At 44.1% G+C, this 25579-nt stretch overlaps 1 protein-coding gene across 1 annotated transcript; it reads right to left on the bottom strand.

Annotated features, from left to right (window-relative positions):
* Positions 1 to 22367, bottom strand: LOC310990678 (uncharacterized protein; the record flags this gene model as incomplete). The annotated part of the gene is made up of 4 exons (XM_083978156.1): positions 1 to 1641; positions 10328 to 11956; positions 12063 to 12157; positions 20741 to 22367. The coding sequence occupies 4 exons, from the start codon at positions 22365 to 22367 to the stop codon at positions 1 to 3; spliced, it is 4992 nt and encodes a 1663-aa protein (XP_083834282.1).
* Between the last annotated feature and the right edge of the window lie 3212 nt (positions 22368 to 25579).

The raw sequence follows: 25579 nt of genomic DNA, 5'->3' as shown, positions 1-25579 counted from the left end.
TCAGGCATTTTGATTAACAGGACAGATGATCAGAGGGGCAGAGTTTTTACCTCCATGATTAAGACCAGGACTGAAGTATGGGTGTAGTTTGTCAGTGAAGCAGCAGCCAGTGAAGGAGTAGATGAGAGCTGCAGCATCTACGTCATAAAAGGAGACCAGACCCTCCTCATAATCCACAAACACCCCCACCTTCTCAGGACCAGACCTCAGATTGAGAGGGACTGAGGGGTCAGCACCAGCTTTGTACTCATTTCCATTTCTCAAAAATATCGTCCAGGGACCATCCTGAGAACTCAGCTTGAAGACTCCCTTCCTGTCAATTGACTCTCTGGCCACTCCCACATCCCACTCAGTTTTCCCTTTAACCTGAACCTCAAAGTAAAATCTGCCTGAAGAGAAACTCTGTTTGCCTAACACACAGACACATTTATAAAATCTCTCTGGGTTGTCTGGGAGATTCTTCCACACATCACCATGATGAACTTGTTTTCCATCGTCAGACAGGATGAGTTTAAGATGTGCTGTATCAGGATCCAGAGTCACATCCACTGCAAACTGCTGGACCCTCTTCATCTTCATCTTCATCTCCTCCATCTGTCCATGGAGCGTCTCCTCCAGCTGAGACACAGCTCTCACCACAGTCCCCTCATATGATGGTGGACGGACTCTGACCTGTGTCCAGTCCTTGGTGGGTGGAGCAGCTTTCAGGGATGGGAAGCTTTGGAGGAGGTGGAGGTGGTCTTCAGAGAGTGAGAGCTGCTCCACCTCAGTGCTTCTCTTCTCCAGCTCAGAGATTTCCTGTTCCAGCTCTGTGATGAAGTCTTCAGCCTGTTTCTCTGAGCTTTTCTGTTTCTCTTCGATCTCCTTGATGAGCTGCTTCAGGCCTCTGTCAACAGACTCCTTCAGAGCAGTGAAGACCTCAACACCTTCTGCTTTCTCTCTGTCTGCAGCAGCTTTACTGATCTTCACTGACTGTTTCATCTCCTCAATCTTCAGTCGTCTCTTCTGGATCATCTGCTGAGTTTCAGCCTCTGTCTTCTGCAGCTCTGCCTTCTTTCCTTCATATTCTTCTCTCAGAGGAACAAACTCATGAGTCTTGTGGTCTAAAACAGAGCAGAGCATGCAGACACATGTCTGGTCGGTCTGACAGAACAGCTCCAGAGGTTTATCGTGCTTCCTACACATCCTGTCCTCCAGGTTCTCCACAGGCTCCATCAGCTGATGTCTCCTCAGACGTGACAGTGTCAGATGAGGCTCCAGGTGAGTCTCACAGTAGGAGGTCAGACACACCAGGCAGGACTTCAGGGCCTTCAGTTTGGTTCCAGTGCAGACGTCACAGGGAACTTCTCCTGGTTTGGAAACTTGTTGCTCTGAGCTGCTGCTGCTGGTTTTCTGTTGAGCTTCACGTCTGAACTGAGCAAACATCTCGGAGAACAGAGTGTTGACATGCAGTTCAGGTCTTATTTTGAAAACCTTATTACACATTGGACACTGACACATGTCACTAACATCCCAGTGCTGAGTGATGCAGCTCTGACAGAAGTTGTGTCCACATGGTGTACTGACTGGATCAGTGAAGACATCCAGACAGATGGAGCACAGGAACTGGTCTTCAGACCTCAGGTTGCTGGCAGCAGACATGTCTACACACTGAGGACAAAGATCAAAGTGAGAAAAAATGTTACATAATTAATCATTTTGTTTTGGAAAAAGTTATTCATAAGGCCTTGTTCACACTGCAGCAGAAATCTTTGTATTTATTTATTTGTGCAAATCTGATCAGAATCCGATCGTTACTGACTGACAGTCCAATTACATATTACAAGTGATCCAATCTGCTTGTGTCTTAAACAACAAAACAAAACAAAACGGAAGACAGTGAACTGCTTTTGTTTCTTTCACAAATGATTATTTGGAGTCGCGCCACAAATACTCTGCTAACTGCAAGGAAGCGACAGAAACGGAGGCTACTGCCGAGTTGTGCCGCCATTTGTGCTGCCATCACCGCTAGAATGACAATAGACCGGGGCGTTTTGTGCAGACGGAGCAGTAATGCCTTGTGGAATCGCATGGTGGGGATGTTTGACGATCTGTCACTCACATTTCCGGATGCGAGAGCAAACATTCTGCATGATTTATCACCCACTTCAATCTTTTATTGCACTCTCGACAGGCAGTATCTGTGGAGAGATGCATTGCCATCGCGTTGCGGTGGCTTGCCACGGGCTCTGGATTTCGCACCTTGGCGTATCTCTTCGGAATTGGGAAGGCCACCATTTGCAAAATTGTACATGAAGTGTGTGCTGGCCGGGTCCAGTGCGGCATTCCAAAGGGCCGCCATTCCGAACATTTACTTTCATGTTTCAAAATGCCGGCTTTTAATTATTTTTGAAAAAGGGCCGCCATTCTGAACCTGAAAAAAGGTCTACCATTTCGAAAGGTAGTAATAAAATGTACTGGGCAAAACTTGTGGAGTGCTTGCCGCGGTAGTACAGTACCTCGGTATGGGCGACCGGGGATCGAGTTCCAGAAGGGATGCATTTTGGTACTTGTTAGGGTCCGGGCAGCGCAGCTGCCAGGACACTATTGTATTCCTAGGAATTCTTCTTCTTCTTCTTCTTCTTCTTCTTCTTCTTCTTCTTCTTCTTCTTCTTCTTCTTCTTCTTCTTCCAAGGAAGTCATACTTCCCATGGTCGAAAACTCACCAAACTTCACAGAAACATCCGACCCCATGCCAGATTCACTCAACTCCAAGGACATGTGCCCCCCCCTCCTATGCACAATAAGCGTTTAAATTTAAAAACTTTAAAAATTCCTACCAAACCAACGGTAGTGCTACAGTTTTGAAACTTCACCACAATGTAGCCTCAATACTGCTGAAACTTTTGTCCACTTAAACGTATTACAGATTATGAAGTCCATCACTCTGTTTTTTTCAATAACTGTAAAACTTTTAAAATGTATCTCCTCCCACAATTTTTGCTCAATTGTCACCAAACTTGCTACAGAGCATCTCCAAATGATTAATCAAAAATTGAGCCTACAGTGCATGAAAACGTTTGACTGTAAACAGTACTGTAAACGTATACCATCCAATTCTTGATAAATACATTTTCAATCTTCCTGAAAAAAATGAGAATATTCTGGACTCACGGTTGATGAAGTTTGGGAAATATCAGAATTTTATCTCAAAAACTGAATTTTCTAGAATATTTTGAATTCTGCTCTCATGGGAACAACTGCAGTCAAAGTGAGAGTGACATTTTAAAACATCACATTTTCTCTTATGAAGCAAAACACTTATTATTAAAAACAAATTACCAACATTTCCATGCTGTCCAGATGCAATTTATGTATTATCAGATTTTTGTTTAGATAACAGAATTTCTGACATTTTGACCATTTTTGAAATCTGCCTCTACAACTGCTGCCCGGACACTGACTCCCTGAGTCTATTTGAGAAGACACACGCCATGTCTCACTTCCAGATAATTAGCTCACTGAAGCGCTGGTTTGTAGTGCAAGGGGATGTGGGTTCAAGACCCAGCAAGGGTGATGATGATGATGACAGATCAAAATGCCAGATGTCCTCATGGTGACAGCAAGCCTCTAAATTAAAAAACAAAACAAATAGCTTGGACCGGACCATGGGCGAAAGCTCACTAAATTTTACACAAAGGTCCAGTGTCATCTTCTTCTTTCTATTTCCAAGGAAATCATACTTCCCATGGGTGAAAACTCACCAAACCTTACAGAAATGTCCAACCCCATGCCAGATCCCATGTATTATCAGATTTTTGTTTAGATAACAGAATTTCTGACATTTTGACCATTTTCGAAATCTGCCTTGACAACAGCTGCCCGGCCTCTGACTCCCTGAGTCGATAAATTAAGCTACACAGCAGGTCTCACTACCAGCCAATTAGCTCAGCGAGTTAGGAGCTGGTTCTTGGTGTCAGAGATTGTGAGTTCGAGACCCAGCAAGGGTGATGATGATGATGACAGATCAAAATGTCAGATGTCCTCAACATGAAACACAAGACAATTGTCCTAATGGTGCAGAGGTGTATAAAGTACTTGAAAAAAATAACTAAGTAAAAGTAGAAATACCATAACTGAAAACGACTTTGGTAAAAGTAAAAGTCACCCATGAGAAAATTACTTGAGTAAAAGTCTTAAAGTAGCTCACATTAAATGTACTTAAGTATCAAAAGTATCTTGTGAAAAAATATACTCAAGTATCAAAAGTACAAGTACAAGTACAAAGTATTTAGCATAAAAAGAAGCAAAACAACCACTTGTTTTGCTCGTGTGTTGTTTTATTTCACTTTCAGGTGAATAGATGTGGAATGATAAACCAAAAAACACCTGAGCAAACATGTAGAGTGAGTGAATCAAGTGTCTTGTGACTGCCTGAGAGCATAACTATAAAGCAAGCTCTGTCTGTGTACCGTATATGACCATTAGTGGCCCGGGCGTTTGATATGCTCAATCAACTTGGAGCCCAGGTGTTTGTAAGAACCAGGCAGGTATTTGCAACAGGCACGCATGCAGTGGTGCGCGGTAAAAACGAAACTTATCAATCGGCGCATGAGAGTGATCGATCCTGTTACGCATAGAGGATCTTTGGAGCCGTCTGCGGCCACAGCTCTCCTCCTCCGCAGCAGCAGCAGCAGCAGCAGCGGGTCGTAGTGACAGAGACTGTGTGAATGCTTCACTATCGCAGATTCAAATACTAGCCTAGTAATCGCCCGGGCATTTAACTGAACAGGCTTTTACTGAATGGGGTCGGACCCCCGACGGCTTTTAGAGCACATGCGCATATTTGCACGCAGGCGATTATTTGGTCATATAGGCTAGCCTACAGGTAATTATATTTCTATTTTAATTTGTAACGAGTAACGAGGTGGCGAACGTAAATGTAACGGAGTAAAAGTATATATTTTAACTTTTAAATGTAGTGAAGTAAAAGTAAAAGTCCTGATTAAAAAAAGAACTCCAGTAAAGTACAAATCCTCAAAAAAACTACTTAAGTAGTGTAACAAAGTACATCTACTTCGTTACTATACACCTCTGTAATGGTGGCATCACAGCAAGCCTCTAAATTTAAAAATCCAAATAGCTTGGACTGGACCATGTGCGAAGACTCCTAACATCTTAGAGTCACAGTAGATGTTTAAAAAATACATATTATTTTACCTCAAAAACTGATCTTTCTTTTTACTGTGGTTTCAAATCTGCCTGCACGACAGGCAAGGCAAGGCAAGGCAATTTTATTTGTATAGCCCGTTTTTACAAACAGTTTGTCTCAAAGGGCTTTACATGGCATCGTAACGTGACAGTGAATGGCTTACTCAATTTGTGAAGCCACTGTTGAACTGCCACTTGTCAATTAGCTCAGTGCGATAGACAATCATCTTTGGTTCCCGAGGTTGTGGGTTCAATCCTCAACTGATGCAAATTGAACATTATAAGGTCAACTGTCCCGTCTTCCTATTCTCCTGTTTGTTGCTCAGAATTGCCTAAATTTGCCCAAAAGTAGCCCGGACCCGACCCATCGCTGCGCAGCAGCTATAATTTTGTCTTGTATTTTAGCCCACACATTATGTACATTATTAGCCGGCCGGGGACACACCAGGTGCGGAAGCGCCACGAATAGTTGCGAAGCACCGAGAAGCGGTACCAGTTTCTTTCCGGCGTCCATGTTAACCGATTGTGTTGTTCAAGCAGACGCGCCGTGGTGCGCACCTCCACAGCCGAGCGATCGTGTCAAGCCAAGCAGGGAGTCAAACAAAGAAACATGAGACAATCCGGTCAATTTTCAAAATAAAACACAGCGATTGACACTTTCGGAATGGCGGCCCCTCATGAAATTCGGAATGACAGACCTTTTTTGGAATGCTTATTTGTGTTTATTCATCTTAACAGAGCGCAAGAGAGATTTACACACACATTCACACAGGCTACACACACATTCGGGCTACACATACACATACCCACAGACACACAGCTGAGGGGCCGAGGCGCTTTCCGACCGGCACGGAGAAATGCGCATCTGGTGGCGTGCCCCCCAGTGGGTGCTCAACCTGGTCAGTGGGTGCTCGAGCACCGGAGCACCCACGGAATCGGCGCCTATGCACACATACACACACACATGGACAGACAACGGACAGACACACACACAGAAACAAAGCGCTCTGACTGATGGACCAAACTGCCACTGCATACATTGTGTGCTGTCCCGCAGCACACCCTGATTGACTTGAATGGGGGTGCTGCATTGCTACAACATGAGCAGAGACGGATTATGAGGAAATCTGCGAGTGACCGAACAGACATGTGTGCTCTCTGCCTGGCTCATTGAAACAGCCTACAGTATCTTATCACTGGATGCTACAAGTGACAGGCGAATGTGTGTTTGTTTACAACAGAGCAGCTGTAGTAAGAACACGTGGACTATTATTGTGCGTCTAAATCAGTGACAGCAATAGTTAAGTAGCGAATTAATTAGCGACGGTCCACCACTACTTAATTCACTACAAAGGCATTACGTTATCGGGTTTTCATTATCGGCAGAAAAACCGATAACGTTATGGAGAGATATTACATTTTTAAGCTAATATTGGACCGATATTGTCGGTCAGCCGATACTATCGTACATCCCTACTTTTGATGCACCGTAAATAATTCATATTCAGCGTACACTTAAAGGGGTGTATTATTTTGACATGGGACTTCTTGTAGTTAGTTTTGGTCCGTTCACTGCCATTTATCTCCTGTGTTTCTGTCCAGAATGATACTCTGGTATATAGCTAACTGAGGGAGAGCAGAGAGGTGTCTACTGCAGTTATTATACTTAGAGGCCATTTGTACTTAAAAAAAAAAAAAAAGAGGCTGAGGACTCAGAAGTTGATTCTTTTAAAAAAAGATAAGGACCCAACTAATTGTGTTAACTATCGCCCCCTATCGTTATTGAATGCAGATATCACTTGCTAGTCGGTTGGAGGCCATTTGTAACTCATACATCCACAGTTAAAAACAAACAAAAACAAACTATCCCTTTAATATCTACACCAGCTGACAAACTAAAACCTGCTCTATTTAATAGTACATTTTTACATGTCTTCACCTGGTTAATTGAAACTTAAAAAACATTTAACATGGATATCCAACACTGCAACATTATGTACATGACGGCAAACAGACAGAAGCTGATTTTGGCTTTAAATAAAACAGTTCAGTTCAGTTCAGCTCCATATAAATACTGTCTATGTGAACAAAGAGAGTAGAGGAGCAAACAGCCTGGAGTTCTCCTTCAACAAGTAAAACAGGTTTTGACCAAATCTTGTTACAATCATCAGTTTGGAGATTTTACAAACAACAGACCAGGTGTGTACTGTGGGCGTCTGCTTCCCTAAAACTATAAGTGCTGTAAAACTAAATGACTCAATAGTCTTTGAGTTCAGAAAACAGATGTAATAAAAATCAATCATTTTCAAAGTAGACATTTCAAATGACCTCACAGTTAGCTATGTTTCTAAATACTGAGTTATTGTAAACACATATTGATCCTAGTGTTTGACAATCTGAGTCCAGAGCCACTATTTTCACAATATCAATTTAAACATTTTCCAAAACAAAGCTCCACATTTAAAGTACAATGTGTGAACAGACTGAGCTCTAGGTCTGGGTGTAGTTACATAAGTTATCCTGAATACAAATTCAATGAGGAAACGTCTCTGTGGGTTTTACACAGAACTGTTTTCATTGTTTTTTGACCAAATCACCAACCAACAGAAGTCGACTCACTTCTCTTTGTTGAATCACAGTAAATATTCTCAGCTCTACTCACCAGTATCAGAGCAGCTGTTCACAAAATCCTGATGAACTTTATGTTATTTGTCTTCAGACAGAAGGACAGAGAGAGATCTGTCACGAGGCTCTGCTGTAGCTCTCAATAACTTTAACTTTCGATTCAGAACCCGTTTAAGTTTCTATTGTTGCTCCACCCGTCTGACTCACTGGTCTCTGGTGTGTGATGTCATACTGACCTCTACTGGACTCAGGCAGGAATCACATCTGACTGAGACAAACCTCTGAGGGGACGACTCCACTTTCTAAGTCACTAAAACTAAAAAAGGATGCCAGTGCACAGCGACAGTCGAGGTGCCGGCAGTGTGGCGAAGGAATACACTAGAATACACTAACCACTAATAGTGGGAACATACTGCACACTCGACTGGGTTATGAGGATCTTTAGTTTATTTCAGAGCAATGCGTTTCCCTTGTGGCTTCTTCAGGATCATCTTGTTTTGCTTGTGAAACACGTTGCTCTGAAATAAACTTAAGATCCTCATAACCAAGTCTAGTGTGCGGTATGTTCCCACTATTAGTGTTTTTTTTTCACTAATACTAAACTTGACATGTATTCGATCAGAGATCTAGAGATGCTAGAGCTATGACAAGAATCATAATCACGATAACATTTAATCAATAGCTATTGATATCAATGTAACCCACATGGTACTAGACTCACTAATGTGATTTAAATGTAGTTACCATGCCCCACCACAAGGTGGCGCATCAGCCTTTTCTCATTGCTATGACCAGAGCACCCACCGATTAATCAGAAAACAGTGCCACTCTTTTTGTGAGACTTGTTGTCACCTGTTGTAAGTTGGTCCTCAAGGTGGCGCTGTGACCGCTGTGTGACGTCACATTAGATCTCTAAAGGTAGGGCTGATGATTCTGGAAAAACGGTGCTAGTGTAGTCGATGTTAATCTGGCCCTCTGCGTTGTGTTTTCGGTATGGACTGCCCCAGGTGGGGTTCGAACCCTGGTCTCCGGCACGGCGGGTGACCATGGAAATCGTTGTGCCAAGAGGTCAATGACCACTTGGCAGTCAGGTTTGCACGTCTTTTATGGGTGAGTGAGTGCATCCGGACCCTCCGTTACACTAGCAGGCCACATTTTGAAAGCTTTTTCTCACGGCTCATTCAGGTGAAAGAAAACACCTGACATCATAATAAACCAATCAGCATCCAGCTCAGAGCTGCATCGCCACCTACCAGATTTCAGTGTGGATCAATGATCAATGATGTTGTCTCTTCCGCGTTGCAACTCGTTGAAGACTCTGATCATGAGGCGATTTGTGTAGGAAGACGAGGGAGGGACAGAGACGGCAGCTTGATTGACACATCACAATCCAGTCATCTTGAACATGGTGTTTTTACAGGCTTGTTCGTTCCACAAGTGACTGACTTTTTTCATTTTTGTGCAAAGGCAATAAATTACAATCAGAGTAATTCAGTAAAAAATGCCACAGAATAAGATCCCCAACCTGAACTTTAACACAAGGAGGTGATTACTTAAGTTTGTTGAAAATATTCACCAGGACACGATGAAGCACTAATTACATTTTCAGTAGTTCAAATTCAAAGGTTAAAGGTCAAGGTCACAGCAGCTGTAAGCAGTGTGATTGGAGCCTAATCAGACATTTCATTATATCTTCAACAGAGCTGCAGCCGTGTTGTTCTTCAAGTTTGAGCATTTTGAACTTTCACTGTGACATGAGGATGAACTGATGACACTTTAGGGGTCAAAGGTCAAGACACAAGAAGCATGAAACAGTACAGACTCATGATTTATGATGTGGTCGAAAACAGCACATTGTATGTGTGTGTTTGTGTGTGTGTGACTCCTCTCAGTGCTGTTACATCACAAAACACATGAAGAAATTTGTTTTCTTTGTATTTATTGGAAACAAACTCCGCAAAACAAAAAGAGAGAAACACACTCCCACACAGGAAGTGGACAACAGGACATTTCAGAATAAGACGACTGAGGACGGCAATTCATTAATTTCTGGTATCAATAAAGTACATCTTTATCTTTATTTTAACCTTTATTTAAAGATACAGAATTAAAGATTATGACCAAAAACACAGATTTTTTCACACTAATTATTTTACTCTGACATGTTCACTCACAGAATTCATGTTTCTACTGAATATGAACAAAGACAGAGTGATTATGTATCTGAAGAAGGCAAACATGAGAATCTGACATGTTGTCACGTTGTGTCTCATTAATACTGACAAACAGCTGTTAGTAATTACATCAGATTACATTATGTTTGCATTAAAGTAATTACATCAGATTACATTATGTTTGCATTAAATCCCTCTCAGACCCAAATAAAAAGAATAAAAAGAAACAAGATTCATGTTGAGATGTTGAATTTAAAAACTGTAATTTAAAGATTGTGACTATTGTGTATTTACTCTTTTCACGCACATTCAGCAATGTAGATTGTCAGTAATCAGGCATTTTGATTGACAGGACAGATGATCAGAGGGACAGAGTTTTTACCTCCATGATTAGGCCAGGGATTGAAGTATGGGTGCAGTTTGTCAGTGAAGCAGCAGCCAGTGAAAGAGTAGATGAGAGCTGCAGCATCTACGTCATAAAAGGAGACCAGACCCTCCTCATAATCCACAAACACCCCCAACTTCTCAAGACCAGACCTCAGACTGAGACGGACTGGGGGGTCATCACCAGCTGAGTACTCATTTCCATTTCTCAAATATATCCTCCAGTAACCATTCGGAGGACACACTATGATTTGTCCCTTCCTGTTGATCGACTCTCTGGCCACTCCCACTGTCCAGGCAGTTTTTCCTTTAACCTGAACCTCAAAGTAATATCTGCCTGAAGAAAAACTCTGTTTTCCTAAGACACAGGGACTATGAGAAAATCTCTCTGGGTTGTCTGGGAGTTTCTTCCACACATCACCACAGTGAACTTGTTTTCCATTATCAGACAGGATGAGCCAGGGACTTGCTGTATCAGGATCCAGAGTCACATCTACTGCAAACTGCTGGACCCTCTTGAGCTTCACCTCCTTCATCTGTCCACGGAGCGTCTCTTCCAGCTGAGACACAGCTCTCACCACAGTCCCCTCATATGATGGTGGACGGACTCTGACCTGTGTCCAGTCCTTGGTGGGTGGAGCAGCTTTCAGGGATCGGAAGCTTTGGAGGAGGTGGAGGTGGTCTTCAGAGAGTGAGAGCTGCTTCACCTCAGTGCTTCTCTTCTTCAGCTCAGAGATTTCCTGTTCCAGCTCTGTGATGAAGTCTTCAGCCTGTTTCTCTGAGCTTTTCTGTTTCTCTTCGATCTCCTTGATGAGCTGCTTCAGGCCTCTGTCAACAGACTCCTTCAGAGCAGTGAAGACCTCAACACCTTCTGCTTTCTCTCTGTCTGCAGCATCTTTACTGATCTTCACTGACTGTTTCATCTCCTCAATCTTCAGTCGTCTCTTCTGGATCATCTGCTGAGTTTCAGCCTCTGTCTTCTGCAGCTCTGCCTTCTTCTCTTCATATTCTTCTCTCAGAGGAACAAACTCATGAGTCTTGTGGTCTAAAACAGGGCAGAGCGTGCAGACACATGTCTGGTCGGTCTGACAGAACAGCTCCAGAGGTTTATTGTGCTTCCTACACATCCAGTCCTCCAGGTTCTCCACAGGCTCCATCAGCTGATGCCTCCTCAGACGTGACACTGTCCGATGAGGTTCCAGGTGAGTCTCACAGTAGGAGGCCAGACACACCAGGCAGGACTTCAGGGCCTTCAGTTTGGTTCCAGTGCAGACGTCACAGGGAACTTCTCCTGGTTTGGAAACTTGTTGCTCTGAGCTGCTGCTGCTGGTTTTCTGTTGAGCTTCATGTCTGAACTGAGCAAACATCTCGGAGAACAGAGTGTTAATCTTCAGATCAGGTCTCACATAGAAAACCTCTTGACACATTGGACACCTATTTGGTACATTAACGTCCCAGTGCTGAGTGATGCAGCTCTTACAGAAGTTGTGTCCACATGGTGTAGTGACTGGATCAGTGAAGACATCCAGACAGATGGAGCACAGGAACTGATCTTCAGACCTCAGGTTGCTGGCAGCAGACATGTCTACACACTGAGGACAAAGGACAAAGTGAGAAAAAAATGTTTTAATTACATAATTAATCATTTTGTGTTGGAAAAAAAAGTCGTTCATAAGGCCTTATTCAGACTTCAGGCGACTGCCGAGTTGTGCTGCCTTTCATGCTGCCATCACCGCTAGAATGACAATGGGCCGGGTCGTTTGATGCAGGCGGAGCAGTGATGCCTTGTGGAATCACATGGTAGGGATGTTTGATGATGTGTCACTCACATTTCGGGATGCAAGAGCAAACATTCTGCATGATTTATGACCCACTTCAATCTTTTATTGACCGGCAACACTCTCGACAGGCAGTATCTGTGGAGAGATGCATTGCCATCACGTTGTGGTGGCTTGCCACGGCCTCAGGATTTCGCACATTGGCGCATCTCTTCGGAATAGGGAAGGCCACCGTTTGCGAAATTGTACATGAAGTGTGTGCTGGCCGGGTCCAGTGCGGTATTCCGATGGGCCGCATTTTTCGAACGTTTACTTTCATGTTTCAAAATGCCGGCTTTTAATTATTTTTGAAAAAGGGCTGCCATTCTGAACCTGAAAAAACGTTTGCCATTTCGAACGGTAGTGATAAAATGTGCTGGTTAAAACATGTGGAATGCTTGCCGCGGTAGTACAGTGGGTAGAGCAGCCGCCCTCGGTATGGGCGACCGGGGATGGAGTTCCGGAAGGGATGCATTTTCGTACTTTTTTTGTCTTGTATTTTAGCCCACACATTATGTACATTATTAGCTGGCCAGGGACACACCAGACGTGGAAGCGCCGCAAATAGTCGCAAAGTGGAGCCAGTTTCTTTCCGGCACCCATGTTAACCAATTGTGTCGTTCACACCAGACGTGCCCCAACACGGTTACACCCGCCTTTCCGAAAATAGACTTCCAATCTTCGTAATAGTGGGGTTTCCTATTTTTTCTAAAGACCCCGCTATTCCAAAAAGGCTACTGGGGAAAAGCCAGCGGTGCGTCTGGTGTGTGTGTGAACAACACAATCGCTTAACATGGGCCACTGTGTCCCCGGCCGGCTAATAATGTACAGTGGTCTAATATGCAAGACATAAAACTATAAATGTGCACCCCTTCCTGGCTTCGATTGCAGATCACCTGTATGGAAGGCAACTACTCTACCCACTGGACCACCGCAGCAATTAATGAATTTGCTTCATGACAGCATATTTAACCAACTTTTCGAAATGGCACACCTTTTTTTGGGTTCGGGATGTCGGCCCTTTTTCAAACATAATTAACTCTTTCGCGACCACACTAATTCCTCAGCACATCCGCTCAGGACCACATGTTTTTGGCTATTTGTTTACCTTTTATCTCACGTCGAACCGAACTCTGTACATCACCTAGAAACAAACGGTCTTCACGTGGTTGAAGAGTGACTTTCCAACGTGCTCCTTCGTTCGTGAGTACGAAGTAGAAGAAGAGAGCTGGGTTTCTCCAAAAACGGAGCTCCCGCTCTAGTTTCAGAGAAAAACGCACTTTTGTGTCAAGTGGCAATCGGCTCATTTTACCGGTACTCTGCAGTGTGGCATGTCTCCCAAATCATTTCTACGGCTAAATAAATATATTTGTAGGCAAATCTGGGGGGTGTGGCAGCGTGGAGAGCAGCGGTGCAGCGGTGTGGGTCTCTGGCTGCAGCGCAGCAGCTCCGTGACACTGCTGTGTGACTGGCCGGCGATGAGTGCTCTGGGGCGGGGGCGGCCGGTCACAGCCCCCGCTGCACACCGCCCGCTCCGCTGCACGGTGAAAACAGCAGAGATAACCGGCTTTCAGATCCGAGTCTCCAAACCAGAAACGTTTGTAACAGCACCGGAGAAACTCGCCAGATTTGTCGTCGGTCGCTTTTGTCAAATGAGGGTTTGGAAAGTCGCCAGATTCAGCGAGAAAGTCGCAACACTGTAGCCGACAGCCGCACAGCGCTGCACGCTGTCCCCAGAGCAGCATTCAAGGAGACCGATTACTCAAACAAAACCAAGATCACACAGTTTATAAAAAACATTATGTTTTGATTTTAGTTTAAAACAGTTTTACATATCAGAGGACTACCATATTCACACACAGGGTACCTGAGAGTGTCTATTATCGTAATCTGTAAAAAAACGGTTTTGACGAGTTTACTCGTCAATGGTCGCGAAAGAGTTAAGGGCCGGCATTCCGAAACATGAAAGTAAACGTTTGGAATGGTGGCCCTTCGGAATGGCACACTGGAACCCCATTCCGAACCCACCCCCCATTCCGAACCCCCCCCCCCACTCCGAACGGACAGACGGACGCAATCAGAAAAGAAATGGAGGCGGCGTATTGATAATTTTTTCAAACAGATCATGTGCATAATTAACTGCAAAACAAGCTTCATATTAATGACATATAATGCTCATTATGCTTCTAGCCTGTCTAGCCTCTACCTGGTCTTTCTACTAAACTTAACCAACTCCTTTCTTCATTGCCTAAGCCCAACCAAAGCACAGAGCAAATAAATTCTTTTTTTTTCTCCCTCAGGCTGCATCAGCCTCGCGCCCGTGTGGGCTCAAGCCAGGTTCAGCCGCGCTCAAGCGGAGAGGGGGAGAGAAAAAATGTGTATTTATTTTACTCTGTGGAGATCTCCCACAACAGAATGGGGGAGAAAGCAAGTGGGACAGATCTGCCCAGTCCCTGAGCAGCGCACATTTCACAGACAAGCCACAACGCAGAGTGTAAAGGAGTGGGGGGGTTTCGGAACAGCGGGGTGTCGGAATGGAGGTGTTTCGGAATGGAGAGCTGTCCCCCCTCGGCACACACCTCTCGTTTTCAGCATCTGGCTTATTTGCTGTGAGTGATCGCGTCAAGCCAGGCAGGAAGTCAAACAAAGAAACACCAGAAATGGCGGCCCCTCGTGAAATTCGGAATGACGGACCTTCTTATTATACTTATACTTGGAGGCCATTTGTATCTCATACAACCACACTTGAAAAAAACAACAAACAAAAAAACAAACGAGCCCTTTAATATCCATACTAGCTGACAAACTAAAACCTGCTCTGACTGGGTCACTTCTACGTATCTTCACCTTGTTAATTGAAACTTAAAGCAGAAGTAAGTGATCCGGTCGTTTTGGCTAACTTCTTGTCAGCCGATGGAGTTAGCAGTCCCCGCCCTCGTCCCTACGTCACCACATTCACGTGCATCCCTTGGCTCACACACAGAGACGACCGGCCCTTTACGCCATTCTCACTCCTCATTGGATAAAGGTTGTAGGATACAAGGAAAGTTTTCTCCTCGGCTTACAGCAGAGCAGAGTGACTGACAGACCCGTGTTTTGGACCAAACACTCTATATAAGTGATTGCTGTCGGAAGATATAACTATTTAGGACTTATACTAACAGAAACATTCCGCTTACTTCTGCTTTAAAACACATTTAACATGGATATCCAACACTGCAACATTACGGCAAACAGAAAGAAGCAGATTTTGGCTTTAAATAAAACAGTTACTGTGAGTTCAGCTCCATATAAATGAAGCTAAAAGTTTTGACCAAATCTTGTTACAATCATCAGTTTGGAGATTTTACAAACAACAGACCAGGGGCCGTATTCACAAAGCCTTTTATCTTACCGCTAGGAGTGCTCCTAACTCGCACTAAAAGTTTTTACGTAGGAGTTTTTTCTTAAAAGCTATTCACAAAGCCGCTGAGACCTACTCTTACTAAGGATAATCACTAAGAGCAAACTAAGAGTGACGCCCCTGGTGACGCCCCGTTGCTATGGATTACGTCAATTCTCGTGCACGAATTCGAGGCGCTCAACACGGTGATTGGTTGTTGAGTGCCGGCGGCGCTTTTTAGATTGCTTCGAGTCCAAACCACTGTCTCTGCTGCCGAGTTGGGCTCTGAACTTTCTGTCTTTCTCTCTGCCATCTGCATCTTTCTGCTACAGTTTTTGTCGCGTCTCACTTTCTGCAGTGTGACGCTGTGCAAATGCAATGAGGGTCAGTGCGTCCACTCGCAAAGCAGCCGCTGTTTTTTTTTCTTCCCACATTTTAATATTAATTTTCACATTCGTTGACAGCCCTATATGGTGATCATAATAATGATGAGAAAAGAAAATGCATTACCCACATTTGTGGCCTATAGCAGGATTTGAACCCAGACTAACAATAAGTTTAGTTTACTGGGGGAGCTGCCTTATCACATGAGCTATTACTACTAACAGATGTATGTGTCTAGCTCACCCACCAACTTTTCAAAAATATTTTTGGCTCACATCAGCACGACTGCATCGCAGCAGTCGCAGTTACCTCGGTCCGACCGTTGTGACGCCTATATTGGACAGTCCGTCACCGTCACTACTCCCGTTTTATAGCGAAAATGTTGTAGATGACCCAAAAAAAAAAAAAAAACACCGACAAAAAGGCACGTTGGGCATCAAAGGGCAAAGGGGCAGGTGCTCCAGCACCCCCCTCTGCAGCAATTCGCAGTCCTCCATACATTTGCCTGGCTGCAGCCATTTGCGATTCTTTGTGAATAGGTCTTACTGAGTTAGGAGTCCTCACGAGGACTTTTAAGCTCTCCCAGACTTAGGAGCTACTTTTAGGCATAAAATACTTTGTGAATTACTCTTATTTTAAAAAACTAGGAGTCCTAAATTTAAGACTGACACGCCCACATTTTTTAGGAGTTGCTCCTAAATTCGGCCCTTAGGAGCTACTTTTAACCTTAAGATTCTTTGTGAATACGGCCCCAGGTGTGTACTGTGGGTGTCTACCACCCTGAAACTATCAGTGCTGTAAAACTAAATGACTCCATACTCCCTGGACTTTGAGTTAAGGAAACAGACAGTAATAAAAATCAATCATTTTCAAAGTAGACATTTTAAATGACCTCACAGTTATGCCTAATACGTTTCTAAATAGTTATTGAAAACACATATTGATCCATAGTGTTTGACAATCTGAGTCCAGAGCCACTATTTTCACAGTATCAATTTAGACATTTTCTAAAACAAAGGCCCACATTTAAAGTACAATGTGTGAACAGACTGAGCTTGGCTGTAGGTCTGGGTGTAGTTACATAAGTTATCCTGAATACAAATTCAATGAGGAAACGTCTCTGTGGGTTTTACACAGAATTGTTTTCATTGTTTTCTGACCAAATCACCAACCAACAGAGGTCGACTCACTTCTCTTTGTTGAATCACAGTAAATATTCTCAGCTCTACTCACCAGTATCAGAGCAGCTGTTCACAAAATCCTGATGAACTTTATGTTATTTGTCTTCAGACAGAAGGACAGAGAGAGATCTGTCACGAGGCTCTGCTGTAGCTCTCAATAACTTTAACTTTCGATTCAGAAACCGTTTACAGTAAGTTTCTGTTGTTGCTCCACCCGTCTGACTCACTGGTCTCTGGTGTGTGATGTCATACTGACCTCTACTGGACTCAGGGAGGAATCATATCTGACTGAGACAAACCTCTGAGGGGACGACTCCACTTTCTAAGTCCCTAAAACTAAAAAAGGATGCCAGTGCACAGCGACAGTCGAGGTGCCGGTAGTGTGGCGAAGGAATACACTAGAATACACTAACCACTAATAGTGTGAACATACTGCACACTCGACTGGGTTATGAGGATCTTTAGTTTATTTCAGAGCAATGCGTTTCACTTGTGGCTTCTTCAGGATCATCTTGTTTTGCTTGTGAAACACGTTGCTCTGAAATAAACTTAAGATCCTCATAACCAAGTCTAGTGTGCGGTATGTTCCCACTATTAGTGTTTTTTTTTCACTAATACTAAACTTGACATGTATTCGATCAGAGATCTAGAGATGCTAGAGCTATGACAAGAATCATAATCACGATAACATTTAATCAATAGCTATTGATATCTGATATATGTAACCCACATGGTACTAGACTCACTAATGTGATTTCAATGTAGTTACCATGCCCCACCACAAGGTGGCGCATCAGCCTTTTCTCATTGCTATGACCAGAGCACCCACCGATTAATCAGAAAACGGTGCCACTCTTTTTGTGAGACTTGTTGTCACCTGTTGTAAGTTTGTCCTCAAGGTGGCGCTGCGACCGCTGTGTGACGTCACATTAGATCTCTAAAGGTAGGGCTGATGATCCTGGAAAAACGGTGCTAGTGTAGTCGATGTTAATCTGGCCCTCTGCGTTGTGTTTTCGGTATGGACTGCCCCAGGTGGGATCGAACCCTGGTCTCCGGCACGGCGGGTGACCATGGAAATCGTTGTGCCAAGAGGTCAATGACCACTTGGCAGTCAGGTTTGCACGTCTTTTATGGGTGAGTGAGTGCATCCGGACCCTCCGTTACACTAGCAGGCCACATTTTGAAAGCTTTTTCTCACGGCTCATTCAGGTGAAAGAAAACACCTGACATCATAATAAACCAATCAGCATCCAGCTCAGAGCTGCATCGCCACCTACCAGATTTCAGTGTGGATCAATGATCAATGATGTTGTCTCTTCCGCGTTGCAACTAGTTGAAGACTCTGATCACGAGGCGATTTGTGTAGGAAGACGAGGGAGGGACAGAGACGGCAGCTTGATTGACACATCACGATCCAGTCATCTTGAACGTGGTGTTTTTACAGGCTTGTTCATTCCACAAGTGACTGACTTTTTTCATTTTTGTGCAAAGGCAATAAATTACAATCAGAGTAATTCAGTAAAAAATGCCACAGAATAAGATCCCCAACCTGAACTTTGACACAAGGAGGTGATTACTTAAGTTTGTTGAAAATATTCACCAGGACACGATGAAGCACTAATTACATTTTCAGTAGTTCAAATTCAAAGGTTAAAGGTCAAGGTCACAGCAGCTGTAAGCAGTGTGATTGGAGCCTAATCAGACATTTCATTATATCTTCAACAGAGCTGCAGCCGTGTTGTTCTTCAAGTTTGAGCATTTTGAACTTTCACTGTGACACGAGGATGAACTGATGACACTTTAGGGGTCAAAGGTCAAGACACAAGAAGCATGAAACAGTACAGACTCATGATTTATGATGTGGTCGAAAACAGCACATTGTATGTGTGTGTTTGTGTGTGTGTGTGTGTGTGTGTGTGTGTGTGTGTGTGTGTGTGTGTGTGTGTGTGTGTGTGTGTGTGTGTGTGTGTGTGTGTGTGTGTGTGTGTGACTCCTCTCAGTGCTGTTACATCACAAAACACATGAAGACATTTGTTTTCTTTGTATTTATTGGAAACAAACTCCGCAAAACAAAAAGAGAGAAACACACTCCCACACAGGAAGTGGACAACAGGACATTTCAGAATAAGACGACTGAGGACGGCAATTCAATAATTTCTGGTATCAATAAAGTACATCTTTATCTTTATTTTAACCTTTATTTAAAGATACAGAATTAAAGATTATGACCAAAAACACAGATTTTTTCACACTAATTATTTTACTCTGACACTCACTCACAGAATTCATGTTTCTACTGAATATGAACAAAGACAGAGTGATTATGTATCTGAAAAGAAGGCAAACATGAGAATCTGACATGTTGTCACGTTGTGTCTCATTAACTCTTTCGCGACCACACTAATTCCTCAGCACATCCGCTCAGGACCACATGTTTTTGGCTATTTGTTTACCTTTTATCTCACGTCGAACCGAACTCTGTACGTCACCTAGAAACAAACGGTCTTCACGTGATTGAAGAGTGACTTTACAACGTGCTCCACGAAAAAACGGCGAGTTTTTCCGCCGTTTCGTTCGTGAGGACGAAGTAGAAGAAGAGAGCTGGGTTTCTCCAAAAACGGAGCTCCCGCTCTAGTTTCAGAGAAAAACGCACTTTTGTGTCAAGTGGCAATCTGCTCATTTTACCGCTACTCTGCAGTGTGGCATGTCTCCCAAATCATTTCTACGGCTAAATAAATATATTTGTAGGTATATCTGGGGGGTGTGGCAGCCTGGAGAGCAGCGGTGCAGCGGTGTGGGTCTCTGGCTGCAGCGCAGCAGCTCCGGGACACTGCTGTGTGACTGGCCGGCGATGAGTGCTCTGTGGCGGGGGCGGCCGGTCACAGCCCCCGCTGCAGAGCGCCCGCTCTGCTGCACAGCGCCGTGAAAACAGCCGTGATAACGGGCTTTCAGATCCGAGTCTCCAAACCATAAACGTTTGTAACAGCACCGGTAAAACTCGCCACATTTGTCGTCGGTCGCTTTTGTCAAAAGAGGGTTTGGAAAGTCGCCAGATTCAGCGAGAAAGTCGCAACACTGTAGCCGACAGCCGCACAGCGCTGCACGCTGTCCCCACAGCAGCATTCAAGGAGAACGATTACTCAAACAAAACCAAGATCACACAGTTTATAAAAAATATTATGTTTTGATTTTAGTTTAAAACAGTTTTACATATCAGAGGACTACCATATTCACACACAGGGTACCTCAGAGTGTCTATTATCGTAATCTGTAAAAAAACGGTTTTGACGAGTTTGCTCGTCAATGGTCGTGAACGTTCGGCAGGCTGTGACGAGTTAACTCGTCAATGGTCGCGAAAGAGTTAATACTGACAAACAGCTGTTAGTAATTACATCAGATTACATTATGTTTGCATTAAAGTAATTACATCAGATTACATTATGTTTGCATTAAATCCCTCTCAGACCCAAATAAAAAGAATAAAAAGAAACAAGATTAATGTTGAGATGTTGAATTTAAAAACTGTAATTTAAAGATTGTGACTATTGTGTATTTACTCTTTTCACGCACATTCAGCAATGTAGATTGTCAGTAATCAGGCACTTTGATTGACAGGACAGATGATCAGAGGGACAGAGTTTTTACCTCCATGATTAGGCCAGGGATTGAAGTATGGGTGCAGTTTGTCAGTGAAGCAGCAGCCAGTGAAGGAGTAGATGAGAGCTGCAGCATCTACGTCATAAAAGGAGACCAGACCCTCCTCATAATCCACAAACACCCCCAACTTCTCAAGACCAGACCTCAGATTGAGACGGACTGGGGGGTCATCACCAGCTGAGTACTCATTTCCATTTCTCAAATATATCCTCCAGTAACCATTCGGAGGACACGCTATGATTTGTCCCTTCCTGTTGATCGAATCAATGGCCACTCCCACTGTCCAGGCAGTTTTTCCTTTAACCTGAACCTCAAAGTAATATCTGCCTGAAGAAAAACTCTGTTTTCCTAAGACACAGGGACTATGAGAAAATCTCTCTGGGTTGTCTGGGAGTTTCTTCCTCACATCACCACAGTGAACTTGTTTTCCATCACCAGACAGGAAGAGCCAGGGACTTGCTGTATCAGGATCCAGAGTCACATCCACTGCAAACTGCTGGACCCTCTTGAGCTTCACCTCCTTCATCTGTCCACAGAGCGTCTCCTCCAGCTGAGACACAGCTCTCATCACAGTCCCCTCATATGATGGTGGACGGACTCTGACCTGTGTCCAGTCCTTGGTGGGCGGAGCAGCTTTCAGGGATGGGAAGCTTTGGAGGAGGTGGAGGTGGTCTTCAGAGAGTGAGAGCTGCTCCACCTCAGTGCTTCTCTTCTTCAGCTCAGAGATTTCCTGTTCGAGCTCTGTGATGAAGTCTTCAGCCTGTTTCTCTGAGCTTTTCTGTTTCTCTTCAATCTCCTTGATGAGCTGCTTCAGGCCTCTGTCAACAGACTCCTTCAGAGCAGTGAAGACCTCAACACCTTCTGCTTTCTCTCTGTCTGCAGCAGCTTTACTGATCTTCACTGACTGTTTCATCTCCTCAATCTTCAGTCGTCTCTTCTGGATCATCTGCTGAGTTTCAGCCTCTGTCTTCTGCAGCTCTGCCTTCTTCTCTTCATATTCTTCTCTCAGAGGAACAAACTCATGAGTCTTGTGATCTAAAACAGGGCAGAGCGTGCAGACACATGTCTGGTCGGTCTGACAGAACAGCTCCAGAGGTTTATTGTGCTTCCTACACATCCTGTCCTCCAGGTTCTCCACAGGCTCCATCAGCTGATGTCTCCTCAGACGTGACAGTGTCCGATGAGGCTCCAGGTGAGTCTCACAGTAGGAGGCCAGACACACCAGGCAGGACTTCAGGGCCTTCATTTTGGTTCCAGTGCAGACATCACAGGGAACTTCTCCTGGTTTGGAAACTTGTTGCTCTGAGCTGCTGCTGCTGGTTTTCTGTTGAGCTTCACGTCTGAACTGAGCAAACATCTCAGAGAACAGAGTGTTGATCTTCAACTGAGGTCTTGAGTAGAAAACCTCTTTACACATTGGACACTGACACCTGTCACTAACGTCCCAGTGCTGAGTGATGCAGCTCTGACAGAAGTTGTGTCCACATGGTGTAGTGACTGGATCAGTGAAGACATCCAGACAGATGGAACACAGGAACTGATCTTCAGACCTCAGGTTGCTGGCAGCAGACATGTCTACACACTGAGGACAAAGGACAAAGTGAGAAGAAATGTTTTATTTACATAATTAATCATTTTGTGTTGGAAAAAAAAGTCGTTCATAAGGCCTTATTCAGACTTCAGGCGACTGGCGAGTTGTGCCGCCTTTTGTGCTGCCATCACCGCTAGAATGACAATGGACCACGGTGTTTCGTGCAGGCGGAGCAGTGATGCCTGCTGGAATCGCATGGTGGGGATGTTTGACGATGTGTCACTCACATTTCGGGATGCGAGAGCAAACATTCTGCATGATTTATGACCCACTTCCATCTTTTATTGCCCGGCAACACTTTCGACAGGCAGTATCTGTGGAGAGGTGCATTGCCATCGCGTTGTGGTGGCTTGCCACGGGCTCAGGATTTCGCACATTGGCGCATCTCTTCGGAATAGGGAAGGCCACCATTTGCGAAATTGTACATGAAGTGTGTGCTGGCCGGGTCCAGTGCGGTATTCCGATGGGCCGCATTTTTCGAACGTTTACTTTCATGTTTCAAAATGCCGGCTTTTAATTATTTTTGAAAAAGGGCTGCCATTCTGAACCTGAAAAAACGTTTACCATTTCGAACGGTAGTGATAAAATGTGCTGCTTAAAACTTGTGGAGTGCTTGCCGCGGTAGTACAGTGGGTAGAGCAGCCGCCCTCGGTATGGGCGACCGGGGATGGAGTTCCGGAAGGGATGCATTTTCGTACTTTTTTTATCTTGTATTTTAGCCCACGCATTATGTACATCATTAGCTGGCCAGGGACACACCAGACGTGGAAGCGCCGCAAATAATCGCAAAGTGGAGCCAGTTTCTTTCCGGCACAACGTCTATTGGGGAAAAGCCAGCGGCGCGTCTATACAAAAACTATAAATGTGCACCCCTTCCTGGCTTCGATCCCAGATCACCTGTATGGAAGGCAACTACTCTACCCACTGGACCACTGCAGCAATTAATGAATTTGCTTTAAAACAGCATATTTAACTTTTCGAAATGGCACACCTATTTTTGTGTTCGGGATTTTGGCCCTTTTTCAAACATAATTAAGGGCCGGCATTCCGAAACATGAAAGTAAACGTTCGGAATGGTGGCCCTTCGGAATGGCACACTGGAACCCCATTCCGAACCCACCCCCCACTCCGAACGGACAGACGGACACAATCAGAAAAGAAATGGAGGTGGCGCATTGATCATTTTTTCAAACAGATCATGTGCATAATTAACTGCAAAACAAGCTTCATATTAATAACAGATAATGCTCATTATGCTTCTAGCCTGTCTAGCCTCTACCTGGTCTTTTTACTAAACTTAACCAACTCCTTTCTTCATTGCCTAAGCCCAACCAAAGCACCAAACAAAGAAATTCATTTTTTTGCTCCCTCAGGCTTGCATGGGGTCATTCCTATGTTCCCTCAGCCCTATGTTCCCACATTCCTAACTTTTGTTGTCACTGAAAATTAGGCCCTATGTTCCCAAAGCCCTTTGGTCCCACCATTGGTTGGGTTTAAGCAATGAAGAAAGGAGTTGGTTAAGTAAAAAGACCAGGTAGAGGCTAGACAGGCCAGATAGATAGAGTCCAGATAGGTAGAGAGAGTCCAGTGGGAACATAGGGCTGTGGGAACATAGGCTGCATCAGCCTCGTGCCCGTGTGGGCTCAAGCCAGGTTCAGCTGCGCTCGAGCGGAGCGGGGGAGAGAAAAAATGTGTATTTATTTTACTCTGTGGAGATCTCCCACAACAGAGTGGGGGAGAAAGCAAGTGGGACAGATCTGTCCAGTCCCTGAACAGCGCACGTTTCACAGACAAGCCACAACGCAGAGTGTAAAGGAGTGGGGGGGTTTCGGAACAGCGGGGTGTCGGAATGGAGGTGTTTCGGAATGGAGAGCTGTCCCCCCTCGGCACACACCTCTCGTTTTCAGCATCTGGCTTATTTGCTGTGAGTGATCGCGTCAAGCCAGGCAGGAAGTCAAACAAAGAAACACCAGAAATGGCGGCCCCTCGTGAAATTCGGAATGACGGACCTTCTTATTATACTTATACTTGGAGGCCATTTGTATCTCATACAACCACACTTGAAAAAAACAACAAACAAAAAAACAAACGAGCCCTTTAATATCCATACTAGCTGACAAACTAAAACCTGCTCTGACTGGGTCACTTCTACGTATCTTCACCTTGTTAATTGAAACTTAAAGCAGAAGTAAGCGATCCGGTGGTTTTGTCTAACTTCTTGTCAGCCGATGGAGTTAGCAGTCCCCGCCCTCGTCCCTACGTCACCACATTCACGCGCATCCCTTGGCTCACACACAGAGACGACCGCCCCTTTACGCCATTCTCACTCCTCATTGGATAAAGGTTGTAGGATACAAGGAAAGTTTTCTCCTCGGCTTACAGCAGAGCAGAGTGACTGACAGACCCGTGTTTTGGACCAAACACTCTATATAAGTGATTGCTGTCGGAAGATATAACTATTTAGGACTTATACTAACAGAAACATTCCGCTTACTTCTGCTTTAAAACACATTTAACATGGATATCCAACACTGCAACATTACGGCAAACAGAAAGAAGCAGATTTTGGCCTTAAATAAAACAGTTACTGTGAGTTCAGCTCCATATAAATGAAGTTAAAGGTTATGACCAAATCTTGTTACAATCATCAGTTTGGAGATTTTACAAACAACAGACCAGGTGTGTACTGTGGGTGTCTACCTCCCTGAAACTATCAGTGCTGTAAAACTAAATGACTCCATACTCCCTGGACTTTGAGTTAAGGAAACAGACAGTAATAAAAATCAATCATTTTCAAAGTAGACATTTTAAATGACCTCACAGTTATGCCTAATACGTTTCTAAATAGTTATTGAAAACACATATTGATCCATAGTGTTTGACAATCTGAGTCCAGAGCCACTATTTTCACAGTATCAATTTGGACCTTTTCTAAAACAAAGCCCCACATATAAAGTACAATGTGTGAACAGACTGAGCTTGGCTGTAGGTCTGGGTGTAGTTACATTAGTTATCCTGAATACAAATTCAATGAGGAAACGTCTCTGTGGGTTTTACACAGAATTGTTTTCATTGGTTTTTGACCAAATCACCAACCAACAGAGGTCGACTCACTTCTCTTTGTTGAATCACAGTAAATATTCTCAGCTCTACTCACCAGGATCAGAGCAGCTGTTCACAAAATCCTGATGAAC

The sequence above is a fragment of the Trachurus trachurus genome (assembly GCF_905171665.1).
Source record: "Trachurus trachurus genome assembly, chromosome: 1".
Classification (NCBI taxonomy): Eukaryota; Metazoa; Chordata; class Actinopteri; order Carangiformes; family Carangidae; genus Trachurus; species Trachurus trachurus.
This window is presented reverse-complemented; position numbering and strand designations above follow the sequence as displayed.